At 45.8% G+C, this 16,652-nt stretch overlaps 1 protein-coding gene across 3 annotated transcripts in view; it reads right to left on the bottom strand.

The window, feature by feature from the left end:
* Window positions 1–5,662: 5,662 nt before the first annotated feature.
* The window catches only part of LOC103190398 (protein NDRG1), a 71,961-nt gene continuing 60,971 nt past the window's right edge, over window positions 5,663–16,652 (bottom strand). For all 3 annotated transcript variants that reach the window (XM_042346931.1, XM_042346930.1, XM_007911160.2), the window contains 4 exons: window positions 15,371–15,418; window positions 7,413–7,448; window positions 6,308–6,359; window positions 5,663–5,920 (listed from right to left, as the gene is read on the bottom strand). In XM_042346931.1, coding sequence (XP_042202865.1) covers window positions 5,685–5,920; window positions 6,308–6,359; window positions 7,413–7,448; window positions 15,371–15,418 — 372 coding nt within the window. In that variant the 3' untranslated portion in view covers window positions 5,663–5,684. The remainder of the gene's footprint in view (window positions 5,921–6,307; window positions 6,360–7,412; window positions 7,449–15,370; window positions 15,419–16,652) is intronic.

The raw sequence follows: 16,652 nt of genomic DNA, 5'->3' as shown, positions 1-16,652 counted from the left end.
CAGATGGGCCTTGAAGGAGGTGAGGGAGGGGGTGAGGCAAAGGGAATGTGGGATGGAGTTCCAGAGGGTGGGGGCAGAGAGGCTGAAAGCTTGACCACCGATGAGTAGGCCAGAGCCTGCTGAGTGGAGGGAGAGTGACAGGTTGATATGGAGTTAGCAGGTCTAACCCCACCCCCCTCTCTCTCTCTCCCCTCATGCTCTCCCACCCTCCACTCCTCTGGTGACTCTCTCCCACAAAAGGCTGTGGATGTTGGATCCGCTCCAATTTTCAAGGTTGAGATGGAGAGATGTTTGTTAGGTCAGGGGATCAATGGACATGGGCAAAGGCAGGTAATTGACCCGACGTGAAAGGCGCTATACAGATATACTTGTTGTTATAATTGGAATTGAGGTACAGATCAGCCATTAATAGAAATATTAATAGTAATAGAATGGAGGAACAGACTCAAGGGGCTGTATGGCCTACTCCTGTTTCTATGACCAAAATGGCGCCCCCCCCCCCCCACTCAATATAAGACAAGGTCCTCACTGCTCGCTCGTTATCCCGAGATAATACATCTGCTTTACAACACCCCGCCCCAACCCCACTCGTCCGATCACCCCCTCCCATCCCCCCCCCTCCCATCCCCCCCCCTCCCATCCCCCCCCCCCTCCCATCCCCCCCCCCTCCCATCCCCCCCCTCCCATCTCGCTCGGCTAATACAACTGGAGACTGCTTGTCCCTTGACCCCTCAATCCCACCATCATTGGCCGTGCCTTCAGCCACTGTGCCCCTGATCTCTGGAACTCCCCGACCCCTTTATCCTCCTTTAAATCCCACCTGAAGACAACAGCAAATTACACTTGAACAAAACAGAAAATACTGCAGATGCTGGAATCTGAAACAAAAACAGAGAGAGCTGGGAACGCTCAGCGGGTCAGGCAGCATCTATGGAGAGAGGAAAGTGAGTCAATGCTTCGGGTCCACGAACCTTCGTCAGAACTGACGAGTCCTGACAAAGGGTCGTGGACCTGAAACGTTGACTCACTTTCCTCTCTCCATAAATGCTGCCTGACCCGCTGAGCGTTCCCAGATCTCTCTATTTCTGTAGCAAATTACACTTATCTAACTCCTTCCCTTCACATCAGAAAGACATCCCCAGGACACTGAATAATCAGGGCTTTTGGGCCCGAGCTGGGAGTTGGGGTCAGGGGGGACAGAGGGCGGGGTGGGTGGAGTGGGGCGGCTGGGGGGTGGGTGGGGTCGTGGCCAAAGGCGCGGGCGAAGAGTAAGGTCTTTAGACGGGACTTGAAGGAAGCAAGAGAGGGGATGAGCCAGAGGGATTGCGGGATAGAGTTCAGAGTTTCTTTCACGTCGGGCGGACATCAAAGCACTTACTGGGTATCTGAGCTGGGGGTGGGAGCTGAGTGGGAGGGTGAGGGATGATATGATTACGGGCTTTAAGATTCTGAATGGAATATATAAAGTAGACCATGATCAGCTGTTCTATCTTGAACAGAGCCACGGCCTGCGATTGACGGGGGTAAATTCAGAAGAAATCTGCGGAAACACTACTTCAGTGAGCGAGTTAGTAAACGTATGGAACAGACTCCCTCGGGAGACGGTGGAAGCAGAAAGTGTTGATTCTTTCAAGAACAAATGAGATAGATTTCTGTTAGGAAATAATATCTGGGGAGACGGTGTATAGTTTGGGACACTGCCTGTCAAGTGACTGCCAGGATGGTGGAAGGCAAAACTGAATGAACCTCGGTCTTCTTTCGCCGGCAAATTCTTATGAATTATTTTAAAAGGGAATTAGATGTTTGAAGGAGGGATGTTAAGGACGAGGAGTTTGGGGGAAGGAGCAGGAGACTCGGCGACTCACGTGGAGTCTGTAACTGCGATATCAGGGAACACGCCCCAAATGGAAGATTAAAATAAGATATATATATATTATTGTTTTGTACAGTATATAGAATCTTTCTGAAATAAGAGCTGTATTGAGTCCCCATTTCTCACCTTTATTATCTGGATGCCTTGCTTCGTTGCTGTATATTTTACTCCTGTTCAGTGTGTGTGTGGCTGTCAATGCTCTTCTGTGTGGTTGAGTATAGACACTGCTCTGTGCACAGAATCAGTAGCCAGGATCTTCCTGGCTGTCGCTCGTGCTCTCACATCTGGGTCAGAAGGTTGTGGGTTCGAGCCTCCTGGTCCAGGCTGCCGTACAGTCCACACACACACAGACACACACACTCACATCCCCTCTCTTGCACACACTCACACTCCCTCTCACACTTTTTCTCTCACACACACAGACCCCATCCCGGTGTTACAATGGTGCTGTTCTCTCTCCAGTTTGAGTTCTGGGTCTGGCCCCTCACACATAGCAAAGCTATTGCAGAAAAGTAAATGCCAAAATAAAGATCACCAGATGTGAGTTGTTGATAAATGGAGACTTGATATCACAACATTCCTTCACCCCCAATTACCTTCTCAAAGCCTCAGCAGTGAACACATTGCAAGCCGGGTGTCACAGAGTAGAAGAAAAAACTAAGTGTATTATTGTTTTGTCAGAGACACATTGCTATAATGTATAATGTAAAGGAATGCTATAAGAAAGAAAGTCTATTTAATTCCAATTATGAATCATCATATTAAAGGTGCAATTCAAAAATGACTTAAGTGTTGATTATTATTATTTTGATTTTGATCAGTTATTGAAAGTGTCTGAGCCGCTGGGGGTCCGGCAATGCATTGAATAGCGCAGTCAATTCGCAAGTGAGAGGACCTGGGTTTGATTCCCAGACACGGCTAAACCTGAGTAAATTTCCTTACTTCTTACTCCACACAACTGTTTACCGAGCAGCACAATTGCCCAAAGCAATGTCCAACAAACAACCAATTTGGCCAGGACACCAGGAGAAATAAGAGAATGTCCCTTCTCCTTTTTGAATAGCGTCGCGGGATCTTTGAAGTCTACCTGAACAGACAGACGAGACCTCAGTTTAACGTCTCATTCGAAGGATGGCACCTCAGACAATGCAACACATCCCCACAGCGCTACATTGGAGTGTCATCTTAGACTGTGTGATTCCACTTCCCAACGTGGAATCTGTTAATTTTCCCATTTTAGGAAGATTGTTTGCACCCTTAAAGCAAACTAAATTCCACACAAACTCACTTGAGGATCCACTTGCTTTGCTCAGCTGCATAGTTTCGGCCGATATTCATTCGTTTGTTCCATCAGAAAGTCAGTTGCATTCACACGCTTGAATTCTTCAGTTTCCCGATAGTTGCGGGGATCTTGTGGCTGTTAATAATAATAATTCTTGCACTTTATATTGTATTTATATATTTATTTGTTGTTGAGACGTTGCAAAGAGCTTCACAGAATCTACTGTGAAATGAATTGACTATATTTTGTGGGTGAAACACAGCAGCCATTTACACACAGAAGTGTGTCCCCACAGACAGTCATGGATTGAGTGACCAAATTATTATTTATTTTTTGAAGGGATTATTGCCCCTGGAAAGTGATCCACTAATCGACTAACAATCGGGTTCCTGCGATTACCCACCCAGGTCCTCTCGAACTAACATGCTACAGGACTCCCTCCACCTGTTGGGTCATTTGACATCTGATAAGCGCAGGTGATGAGGAAATAACCATAAAACAGTGAAGGTCTGGACAGAAAACACGGATACACACAATGTTTTTTTTGGCAAAGTTTTAAAATTTATTTTTCAAATAAATATAAATGTATATGTCATTGAGAACAATCTTTTTCCCCAAAAAAAATTCTTTCCTACATTAAAGTGAGCAAGTGCTCACCTCACCACCGTAGTTGTTCATTCAGTCCTGTCCCCACACACCTCGCCCCTTTCGTAGGGAACAGAACACACCGTGGTCAATTTAAACAGATTGTCGGAAATCACACCCACCAATGCTGGTGAGAAAATCAATCAGGAAAGTAATCTGCTCATTCAATAAAAGGGCAGGCCAGACTAACCTAAAATCACTGCACCTCTAAAGCTGCGGAGAGTCATTAATACACTGGCAGACCCTTCTTATAGCCTGTTTACATAGCCTTTTGTGGTTCAATACACTATCTCCCCCACACTCTGCAAACACTTGCCTTTAAATTAAAGATCATGTTTTACTATTGCTGAGTAGAAATGGCCTTTTTTGTAATGTTGCAGAAACCGTATGGAAGCCCTACTTCCTCTCTTCCTCGCTCTCGCTCCCCCAACCCCAGCAAAGAGAGGCTCGCCGGTGGGTAGGTCGGTGTATGAGGTGAATAATGATGCTCTAACGAAACCTCAATTAAGTTCTGGCTCCATTGTGCTGGAGGAGATGAGAAGCCTGTTATAAAGAACAGAGACAGCCCCAAATGTAATGTTGACTTGATGTACACCTTTGAAGGAGTTAGGTAGGATTTTAGGTCCATTTGGAGAGCGTGTTTATAGCCTCCTGTTGGTTTTCTCTGGTCTTTCGCAGAGACTCTGTAAACTGAACCCATTTGCTTTAATCCTTCATGCTATTCAAGATCAGAAAAATGGGTTGACTCACACGGCAAGTTCATGCACTAAAGTGGAGGCTTCTTCAAGACAGGTGCTCACTTTCCTTCCCCACCACATACACATTCCTAGCCCTGTCCACCCACACAGCAGTGGGCAGGAAAGACAATAGCAACACAGACGCGGTGTGGTTTGAACCCTCGGCTCTCTCTTTGCTGCAGTGCAGAAGATGTAAGAGATTTTTTTTCTTTTGCAGACAAACTTTTTTTGCAGCCCAAAAAGTCACAAAGCCTCAAAAAGGTGAGATTTCGATAATAGCCGTTAGAGATTGTGGCTGGTTATTCAGCAAATAAACAAATTAACATTTCAAGAAATACAAACCGTTTTGTTAAGCACAACAATGGGAAACACAGGCCTTGGAATGGTATACCTCAAGGCCAAGAAGGGAAACCAAATCTATCAGAAAGTTAACATCAAAATCTTGCCCTGCCACTCAGCCCAAGCTAATTAAACGCTGACACATTCAAAAACCAAGATTTTTCACATGTGCTTTAAAGACTACAGCTCTGCCTTTTAGTCTCGCTCTTCAAGATTTTAGTTTTAAAAAAACAGCTAATGTAACGAGTGCGGAAATGCAGGGAAACAGGGAAACCTGCTATTAATTAACGGTGGACTAAAAGTTTGCAACAAAATTGATTCAACGGAAATCTATCATTTGGAAGGTGGGGGGGGGGGGGGTTGAGGAAAATCAAGGACTGTACATCTTTCTAAAGATTTAACTTCAGCTTCACAGGGGCTCTGACAGAGAGAGCGCACGCAGACTTCTAACGTTTGTCAAACTTTTGTTACCCGTAAGGCATTGCTTCCCTCCCCCAACAAAGGTGCAAGAGTGGTTTGCTTTGGGACGTAAGTTACTTTGACATTGAATCTTTGGGTGACCCATTACTACATTCAGTCGTGACATGAGTCAGGTCTAAACCGCAGGGGAGTAGAAACAGAACAGTCTATGCACAAACCTTACAACCACAGCGATGCACACGCACTGCTTTGCATATAGTTAGCGATGCGTGTGGCAGTGCCAATGAGCCGGGCAGCAATGCCTTAAGGGTAACGAGAGATTTCACTTTGGGCAGTCGAGGGAGGGAGCGGGGGGGGGGGGGGGGGGGGGGCGGGAGGAGAGGGGGCTTCAACAGGAAACCTCCGCCGACTGTGGTCCAGAATGTTCCATGGTGGCCGAGCGAGGGGACGAGCTGAGTGGTGACTCCATGGCGGCCTGGCTCATGTTGGTGTTCTCCAGGGTGTGAGCACGGCTGCGGTTCCCCTCCCCGGTGTGAGCACGGCTCCGGTTAGAATCAATGGAGGTGTAGCTTGAGGCGGAGCCAGTGCGGGATCGCATGAGGCGAGTCATGCTGGCTCCAGGCACTGCAGAGCACAAGGTGTCAGTCATTGATGACCTGCTTGCTATTCCCAGCTCCACAAGGTACACTTCATCCAAAACTCCACCGCCCGCACACTCACCCGCTCTAAACTCCATCCCCCATCACCCCAATCCTCGTCAGCTCCACTGGCTCCGTATCACCATCAACTTCAAGATCCTCACACTTGTCTACAAATTCCTTCACGCCCTGGCACCTCCCTACCTACTTAATTCCCAACCCACTACCCACTGCCCCCGGCTTTCTGCACGTCCCTTGTGTTCTCCGCTCCACCACTGGCAGCCTCGCTTTCAGCCACAATGCCCTGGAACACTCTTCCTCTCTCCACCCGCCTTGTCCTCTCCTCTCAGCAATGAAGAATGTATCTACTTACTGTGGCCCATGCCTTGGACAAAGTACTTGAAGGCCTCTGTAAGCTTTGCCGGCTGCAAGAGACATCATAACCTAAATTTATCAAAAGTTTATCTTCTCTTCCCCTCACCCCCCACACAAAACAATGAGAACTTTCGGACCACACTGTTTCAATTAGCTTTTTTTTTAATAAAATAAACATAGAGAGTGGCTTTAACCAATGTTATAAAAACAGAAACTGAAGGTAATAATCTTTGCATTTGATATAGTCCCTTATCACATTCTTAAGATGTCTCAAAGCGCTTCACATGATAGATCGTAAAGTGAATTGTGTATCTTGTGGGTGAAACGAGGCAGCCAAATACACCAGCAGTGTCTCTCACACAGTGGTGGATCGAGTGACCAAACTACTATTATTATTTTTGGAGAGATTATTATTCCCCGAAAACAATCTGCCGAACAACAAGCAACCGGGTTGCTACTTACTGCAAGATATCCAGAGGTGTGTGGAGTAAAGAAAGCTGCCCTGCCCGGGAATCGAACCCGGGTCCTAGAAGGTTATGCTTGAAGGCTTAGTTGAGGAAGGGCAGGAGAAGGCTCATGTGGAGCATAAACACCGTCATAGACCAGTTGGGCCGAGTGGCCTGTTTCTGTGCTGTATATTCTAATATATTCCAATGTATTCTCCCGCTCGCGAGGCGAGTGCTCTAACCAATACGCCTCAGGACTCCACTGTGCCAATTTACAGCCAATACAATTAAAAAGGGGAGCGATGAGAAAGGAAAGATGCAGTTATATTTAGCCCAAGACAAGGTCAGACTCTATGCGGTGCTTTAGAAACTGAATATCACATAATCCTGGCATTTGATATAGCGCTTTTCACGTCGGGAGGACGTCCCAAAGCACTTCACAGAACACACTGTAAAGTGAATTGACCAATTGCGCACAGCAATGTCCCACAAACAGTCATAGATTGAAAATGACCAATTTATTATTGTTTTGGAGGGATTATTATTAGGCTCTGTGTGGAGTAAGGAAACTTGCCCAAGGTTTCGCCCTCTGCCTGGAATTGAACTCAGGTCTCTCACTTGCAAAGCGAGTGCTCTAACCACTGGTTGTAAACGTACCTGAACCACCTGTGGCAGCCCTCCACAGTCAGACATCTAATTAGACAGAAAGAAAGCGGGTTAGACATTCACTCCACAGACAATTAATTCATCATCACTGCCACACCTCAGAATTTTATAATAATAATACTTTACAGAAGTTTCTGAATAAAACAGCTGGAGGTGGACTTGTCCTCTTTATAGTTGTGAATAGAAGCTAGGTTTGATACCTTCTGTTTAATGAGACCAGGACTTAAAGAGTTAAATTACGAGCACAGGTGGCATAAACTTGGTCTATATTGTCTATAGAGTTTAGGTTTGAGGCTGATCTGATTGAGGTGTTTAAAATGATAAAGGGGTTTGATAGAGCAGCTACAGAGACACTATTTCCTCCGGTGGGGAATCCAGAACCAGACCCATCATCTTAAGATTAGAGTCCGGCCATTTAGGAGTGGAAACAGGAAGCAGTTTGTCACACAAACGGTAGTGGGAATCTGGAACTCTCTCCCACAATAACGCTGTGGATTATGGCTGTGGATCCATTCACATTTTCAACACTGAGGTGGGAGATGTTTGTGAGGTCAGGGGATCAAGGGATACGGGGCAAAGCCGGGTAATTGGAGTTGAGGTACAGATCATCCACGATCTCATAGAGAATGACCAAACAGGCTCGAGGGGCTGAATGGCCTCCTCCTGTTTCTAGGTTTTGTCCGATTGCTGGTGCAGTGGGGCCAGGATTCAGCATCACTGTCCTACATAACCATTAGCCCCACTTTTCACCTCTGGTGACAGCCTTACTTTCTGGGCCAAGGACCCGATGGGCAATCTCAGTCGCCAAACTAAACCACCCATCGCCGTGGGCACTGCACCCAACCGATTCACGGGGAGAAATTCCGCCCGGGTTTAGATTTATTGTACACAGCATTTTGGGGGCACAGAATTTGGCCACTTCTTAAATACAGCCTCAAGTTGTTAAACTGGTTTGGGTAAGTTCTTCTAAGAACAGAAATCTGCCGTCAAAATTAAGGCTGAATTCACCATTAGTAAACCTTGCATTTGATATAGCGCCTTATCACTTATCAAGTGCTTCACATGATATACTGTAAAGTGGAGTGACTGTGCATTTGGTGGGCGAAACGACAAAGCCGATTGTGCACAGTAACATCCCACAAACAGTTGTGGATTGAGTGACCAAATTATTATTTATTTATACTTTGAAGGGATTATTATCCCCAGAAAACAATCTGCAAATCGACTAACAATCCAGTTCCTATTTACTGCTGGATAAGTAGAGGCTTATAGATAAAGAAACCGTTAAGAGATTTGCTGCATCTTTTTTTGTCCCTAACCCTAAGTAAGGGAACAGGAGAGTGACTCACAATGGATGAACACAGACCATTATTGTGCTGGCGGAATAAACAGAGCATAGGAACAGGAGGCCATTCAGCCCCTCAAGCCTGTTCCGCCATTCTATAAGATCATGGCTGACTTGAACCTCAACTCCAATTACCCATCTTTGCTCCATATTCCTTGAATACCCTGATCTAACGATAATCTATCCACCTCAGGCTTGAAAATTGATCCAGAATCCACAGCATTTTGGGGGAAAGAATTCCAGATTTCCACGACTCTGGTCCAGGCCTTTGTCACCTCTCGGCTGCACTACTCCAACACCCTCCTCGCCGGCCTCCCCTCCACTGCCATCCATACAATCCAGATTATACAAAACTCTGCCGCCCACATTCTCACCCGCACCAAACTCCGCTCCCTGATCCCCCCAGTCCTGGCCCTCCCCCCCACCCCCAAACTCCGCTCTCTGACCACCCCAGTCCTGGCCCTCCCCCCCACCCCCAAACTCCGCTCCCTGATCACCCCAGTCCTGCACCTCCCCCCACCCCAAACTCCGCTCTCTGACCACCCCAGTCCTGGCCCTCCCCCCCACCCCCAAACTCCGCTCCCTGATCACCCCAATCCTGCACCTCCCCCCCACCCCCAAACTCCGCTCCCTGATCACCCCAGTCCTGGTCCTCCCCCCCACCCCCAAACTCCGCTCTCTGATCACCCCAGTCCTGGCCAGACTGGACTTCAAGATCCTCACTCTTGTCTTCAAATCCCTCCACTCCTCTGCACCCCCCGACCTCTCTGACCTCCTCTCGCCTCACAACAGTACCCATTGCCTACTTTCCTCCGGGTCTGGCCTCTTCCATGTCCCCCAAGTCCTCTGCTCCCCCCTCGGCGGCTGTGCCTTCAGCCATTACGCCCCGAGGCTCTGGAACTCCCTTCCTCACTCCCTTCCCCTCGTCCCCTTTCTTCCTATTTCCAGGTCTCTGCTGTAGACCTTTCTTTTCAACCGCACCTTTGGTCACCTTCCCCCCCACCCCGCACCCTGCCCCTGGCTCCCCCCTCCCCCTGGCTCCCCCCTCACCCTGGCTCCTCCCGCTCCCACTGGCCCCTCCCCCCCGGTTCGGCCCCGGGATCCGTTACCGTGAACCTCTGAGACACCATCTGGCGTGGAGGCCGCTATATAAATCCAAGTTGTTGTTGTTGTTGAAAAAACACCTCCTGATTTCATCCATAAATGGCCTGGCTTTAATTTTAAGATGATGCCTCTTGTTCTGGATTCCCTTTATCATTTTAAACACCTCATTTAGGATCAAACTTCTAAACTCAAGGAAATGCAAGCCAAGTTTATGCAACCAGTCCTCATAAATTAACCCTTTTAGTGCTGCGATCATTCTGGTGAATCTGCACTGCATGACCAGACAAAAGAGGAAACACCTCCCATTGAAAAGAGGGCAAGTCACATCAAACCAATTGCTTATCGCTGGCTCCAATGCACACGAGTTAGCACTAGTCCGGGTGAGGTGGTCTGAACACACGAACGAGCATGCAAGTGAGCCATCTGCATTCGAATCAAGTGCAAAATAATGTTGGAGAGTTAAAAAAGTTGCCAGATTCGTGAATCAACTCAATGTTTTCTGGCACACTACAAATCGTAAAGAAACTTCACAAATGGATCTGCTGCAGAGCACACCACAAGTAACATTTGAGTGAATAAGGGCCATTGAGTCAGTATTATTGAGCACCTCCAGATGCTATACCAGTGAACTTTAGATACTGTGCAACTGCACTAAATAGCCTTGTGGTGAGCACCTCTATATAAGGCTGATAAGCAGCAGTAAGTAACAATAATCCTTTGATTATAGGGTCTTATCATGTCATTAAGACGCCTCAAAGCGCTTCACAGAATATACTGTAAAGTGGAGTGACTATGTATTTTGTGGGCGAAACGCAGCAGCCAATTGCTCACAGCAGGTCCCAAAAACGGTTGTGGATTGAGTGACCAAATTATTGTATCTCCACATAGGCTGAGATACTGAACCCCTATGGCGTGGCCCAGCATTGAGTAACTTTACACAGGCAGCGAAAGATAACAGGAGGCACATGTGGAGGAATACAGAAATGGCACAAGAGAAAAAAAGCCTTCCTGGTATCAGCAGTTTTTTTGCAACTGACATTATACTAGTCACCCCTGATATAGCACACACTCATGCTGTGTGCTAATAGTTACATGCTGTACCATGCTTTGCCACAGTCTCTATAGAGGATATTAATTACATTGTCCAAACACAGGCTTTAAGCGCTCTGAGACGCTATCCTGCGTGGAGGGCACTATGTATAAGTGCAAGTTGTTGTTGTTAACCTCCCCTTCTGTCCCTCTCCCCACCGTCGGGTTGTTAAGCAGTGATCTTACAGTGGAATCCTTTTGGTCATCCACATACTAATACTGCCCATTAAGCTTGGCAGAAGAGAGCAAAGTTGTGACTGTGTTGTCATATACTTCAATAGAGCTGCCAAAATATATCCTCTATAAACACAGTGAGCCCTGAACATGCCCATCACACCACAGCTAAATCCTTTAATGTGACGTGCAGTTGGAATGCTGACCATCTCGTCAGCAGGATGCTTTTACACCAATAAGGTTACAGAGGGGCCAGCAGTCCCTTCACAGGCGATCTTCAACCCAAGGCAAACCTCACTGCAGCTCTGTGGCTCTTCTTCACATGTACACTAGACATGCGGATGCTGGGCCCTGCAGATCAGCCCAATTTTGCCTTCACAAGATAAATTATTATAAATAATTCTTGCATTTGACATAGCGCCTTATCACATCTTTGAAACGTCTCAAAGCGCCTCACAGAATATATCATAAGAACATAAGAATTAGGAGAGGAGTAGGCCATTCAGCCCCTCGAGCCTGTGCCCCGCCATTCAATAAGATCATGGCTGATCTATTCTAACTCCACCGACCCGCCTTCTCCCCATATCCCTTAATCCCTTTATCCACAAGAAATCTATCAATCTCAGTCTTGAATATGTTCAAGGACTGAGCATCTACAGCCCATTGGGGTAGAGAATTCCATAAATTCACTGCCCTCTGAATGAAGAAGTTTTTCCTCAACTCAGTGCAAAAGGGCTTACCCCGAATTTTAAGACTGTGACCCCTGGTTATAGTTTCTCCAACCAGCGGAAACGTATCCCTCTATCTATTCTGTTGTGCCCCTTAATAATCGTATAGGTTTCTATAAGATCACTCATTCTTCTATATTCTAGAGAATATAGGCCTAAATTGCTCAACCTATCCTCATAACTCATCCCCCTCATCCCAGGTACCAACCCAGTGAATCTACGTTGTACCCCCCCCCAAGGCAAGTACATCCTTTCTTAAATAAGGAGACCAAAACTGCACACAATACTCCAGGTGCGGTCTCACCGGGGCCCTATACAGTTGCAGCAAGACTTCCCTACTCTTATATTCTAACCCCTTTGTAACAAATGCCAACGTACCATTATCCTTCCTAATTGCTGCTGTACCTGCAAACTAACTTTTTGTGACTGGTGCACAAGGACACCCAAGTCCCTCTGAACGCTAACACTATCTAATCTCTCCCCTTCTAAAAAATAATTTGCTCTTCTGTTTTTGCTGCCTCACACTTCCCTACATTATACTTCATCTGCCACCTATTTGCCCACTCACCTGCCTATCTATATCTAATTGCATTTTTTTAATGTCATCCTCGGTGTTTACTCTCTCTCTGGTTTAGTGTCATCTGAGAATTTGAATATATTAAGTTCAATGTCCTCATCTAGATCGTTGATGTAGATTGTAAATAGTTGAGGCCCAAGCACTCGACTAGTCACATCCCGCCAATCTGAGAAGGACCCGTTTATCCCTACTCTTTCCTGTCTTCCCATTAGCCATTCTTCAATCCATGCTGATATATTCCCCTGAATTCCATGGGCCCTAATCTTGTGGATCAACCTCTTATATGGCACCGTATTGAATGCCTTTTGGAAATCTAAATACACTACATCCACTGATTCCCCCCTATCTAATCTACTTGATATGTCCTCAAAAAAATCTAAAAGATTTGTTAAGGATAACTTCCCTTTTGTAAATCCATGTTGACTCTGTCTAATCATATTGTGGTCCTCTAAGTATCCCACTACGACATCCGTAATTAAGGACTCGAGAATTTTCCCTACCACTGATGTCAGACTAACTGGTCTATAGCTCCCCATCTTTTCTCTCCCACCCCTCTTAAATAGTGGTGTGACGTTTGCGATCTTCCAATCAATGGGAACCGTTCCAGAATCCAGAGAATTTTGAAAGATCAGACACAAAGCCTCCACTATCTCATGAGTTACCTCTTTTAAAACCCTGGGATGCAAACCATCAGGTCCAGGGACTTGTCACTTTTTAACGCCAACCTTTTTCCCAAGCATAAAGTGTGTTTTGTGGGAGAGTCACATCAGCCAGTGGCACACAGCAGTGTCCCACAAATAGCCAACAATTTCCACACATTCACAGATTTTCTATTTTTTTGGATACTGCATTGGGATCAGGAACTGTGGCTGATTTTCATCCCAAACCCCTTTCCTGGGAAGCAGCTCCCCCACCACAGCGCCCTTACCATGATCAGCTAAATCAGTACAGACAAGGGAACAATAGCTGACTTTGGGCCTTTCTTGTCTGTGTGTCTCAGTGAAACATGAGAGCACTTTCTTCTTTCTCCTCCGAACAGTTACTACACTAACAAGAGCCAATTGCCTTGATGCCCAATAGAAAAACAACGTCTTTTTCGGTAATTATTATGAATAATTATTAATTATTATTAATAATCATTGCATATGAAACAGCGCCTTATCACATCATTGTGACGTCTCAAAGCACTGTACAGAATATATTGTAAAGTCGATTGACTGTATTTTGTGGGCAAAATGCGGCAGCCAATTGCACACAGTAACCGTCCCACAAACAGTTGTGGATTGATCAATTTTTTTTACGGGATTATTCCCACTGGAAAGTGATCCATCAATCGCCAAACGATCCGTCCTCTCGCTTTCTCTAAACAAAGCACTACAGGACTCAATTACAAAGAACATTTCCCCTGGCTTCAGCTATTATTATGATGAATGGCCTCTTTACCAGCTACAGGTTTACTACCATACATCTGTGCGTCACACAAGGCAATTCTTCCTTCAGACTTACAACAGTCAGGACCTGGGAACCTGGTAAGAAAACTGCATGTCCTGTAAAGTTTAAGGGGTAGGCAATTCAGTACTTTAATTTACAGACTGAGGTACTATTCACTTTGTTACAGGAGAAGCTTTATGATAGTAACAAAGTGAGGTGATCTTAACAAAAATCCTCGCATTTGATATGGTGCTTTATCATGTTAGGACATATCAAAATACTTATAATAATAATAATTTTTGCATTTAATACAGGGCCTTATCACATCTTCCGAGATATCTCAAAGCGCTTCACAGAATATACTGTAAAGTGAATTGACTATATATTTTGTGGGCGAAACACAGCAGTCAATTGCACACAGCAGCGTCCCACAAACAAATGGACTGAGTGACCATATTTTTTTAAAAGGGATTATTACCCCCGGAAAAGCGATCCATCAATTGATTAACAACTGGGTTCCTACTTACTGCTAGGTAAACCGAGGCATGTGGAGTAAGAAAATTTGCCTAAGGTTTCATGCTGCCCGGGAATCGAACCCGGGTCCTCTCACTTGCGAGGTGTGTGGTCTAACCAATACACTACAGGACACAACAGCCTGTCAGGCTTTGCAGAGGCATGTGTGTATAAAATGTAGTGACTATATATTTGCCTACAATTGCCTCAAAGCAATGACCCCAAAGTTATTTAGAGAACGACCGATTTTTTTTTAATCTGGGGAACAGTTAGTCAGCACTTCTTGAGAAACTCCACTTTCTTTTCATATAGTGCCTTGGGATCTTTTAACGACCACCTGAACAGGCAGACAGACAGAACCTTTAACATCTCACCTGAAATAAGATGAACGTAAAATACATGGACGTGGACCACTATGGTTCTACAGAGAATTAAACATATAGCACCGAGCAAGGAGTTTTAATGCTCAGATTCAGACATTGCTGAATTGCGGCAAGTGGATTCTCACTAACAGCACAGTCTGGTTGATTTAAGCCATTTTGCACACTGCAAGGTCCCACAAAGAAGTAAATGACCTGAAGGCAGAACACTGGGAGACATCTTTTCACTTCCATCTGAACAGGCAAGCTGGACTTCAGATTAACATCTCATCTGAAAGATAATATAGAGCTTCCCTCAACTTCCCCCACTTGGAAGGCAGTGCAGACCGTGAAAGAATAGAAGGGTATGTGAGGGAATGAGGAGTGGATAGAGACTCAAAAGCCGGCAAACACAAGTTGGGCTGAATGACCTGTTTCCGTGCTGTAAATTCTATGTACTGCTTGGTGGCAGATTCTCAGCTAGCCTTATTTCCTTTAAAACCAATATTTTTTGAATCTAAGACATTCCATGAAACAGCACTGTTTCATTCAGGCTCATCTTCTGTAAACATCCTAAGTCTGGTAACTGGTGCATTAACCTGTTACTACTTGTAGCTAGAGAGAGTTACCTTCAGCAGAGTGGTTTTGGTTGGGTCCAGTCTTGTGTTACATTCAACCTGAAACAGAATATCACAATTAACATTGTGAAGCAATACTACTAATAATAAAAATTGCTGCATTTGATAAGCACCTCATCATTTGAGTGAGTCGTCTCAAAGCGCTTCACAGGATATACTGAAAAGTAAATTTACTGTATATTTTGTGGGGGAAACGCGGCAGCCAATGTGCACCACAGCTTCCCGCAAACAGTCGTGGATTATTATTTATTTTATTTTGAAGGGATTATTAACCCTGGAAAGCGATTCGCCAATCGACTAACAACCAGGTTCTTACTTACTGCTAGGTGAACAGAGGTGTGTGCAGTAGAGACTTGCCTAACGTTTCACCCTGCCAGGGAATCAAATTCAGGTCATCTCACTTGCAAGGCAAGTGACCACTAAGCTACAGGATTCCTTTCACTGGGATGTGGTTACACTGTTTGCCCTTAGAAACCCGCTGCCCAAGTCGTCATTGTTCCTCTCTGAGCCTTGGCAATGAGTGTTGGCAGCTGTTCCGACTGTAGACGGCATCACAGCTGAGCCTGACCTTCCCCACTCCTTGCTGCCATGTTTAAACACAGACAGCAGTGTATGCTGTAGAAGGCACAGAAGCAGGGACTCTGGGTGGTTTTCTTCCCTGGAAAAGTTGGGGCAATTGAGCCCTGGCTGAGACCAGACTGGGATTTAAACCAGCGATCTGGAAACTGTGGCTCCACTACACCATTAGGCTACTCCACATTTCTTATTCCTTACTTGTCGCTAACCAATTGCTATCGGTCAATAAATCAGTCGCTATTTAAAACTGCACACTAACTAATTTATCTGTATACAGACTGGGTTTTGTGTGGTATCAATAACAACAACTTGCAATTATATAGCACCCCTCACACTGAAAAGCGCTTGACAGTGGCAGAGCACGACGCTGAGACAAGGGGTAACTGTAAGTACAATCGAAGAGGAAGGTCTTCAAGCATGACCTGAAGATGAGGAAGGAGGGTGCAAGGCGGAGGGATTGAGGGAGAGTGTTCCAGAGTTTCAGGGTGCAGTGGCTGAAAGCGCAGCCACCAATGATGTAACGGAGGGCATGAGGACCAACAGTCAAGTGGAGGCAGCGGTTGGTGGATTGGGGTGGAGAAGTAGGGAGGTCCCAGGGTATGAAGATGAGTGTGAAGATCTTGAAATCGATCGATTCGATGATAGGGAGCCAATGGAGCCTGGCTAGAACAGTTTTGATGGGGTATGGAGTTCAGTG

Source organism: Callorhinchus milii, unplaced genomic scaffold, assembly GCF_018977255.1.
Source record: "Callorhinchus milii isolate IMCB2004 unplaced genomic scaffold, IMCB_Cmil_1.0 Scaffold2, whole genome shotgun sequence".
Taxonomy (NCBI): domain Eukaryota; kingdom Metazoa; phylum Chordata; class Chondrichthyes; order Chimaeriformes; family Callorhinchidae; genus Callorhinchus; species Callorhinchus milii.
This window is presented reverse-complemented; position numbering and strand designations above follow the sequence as displayed.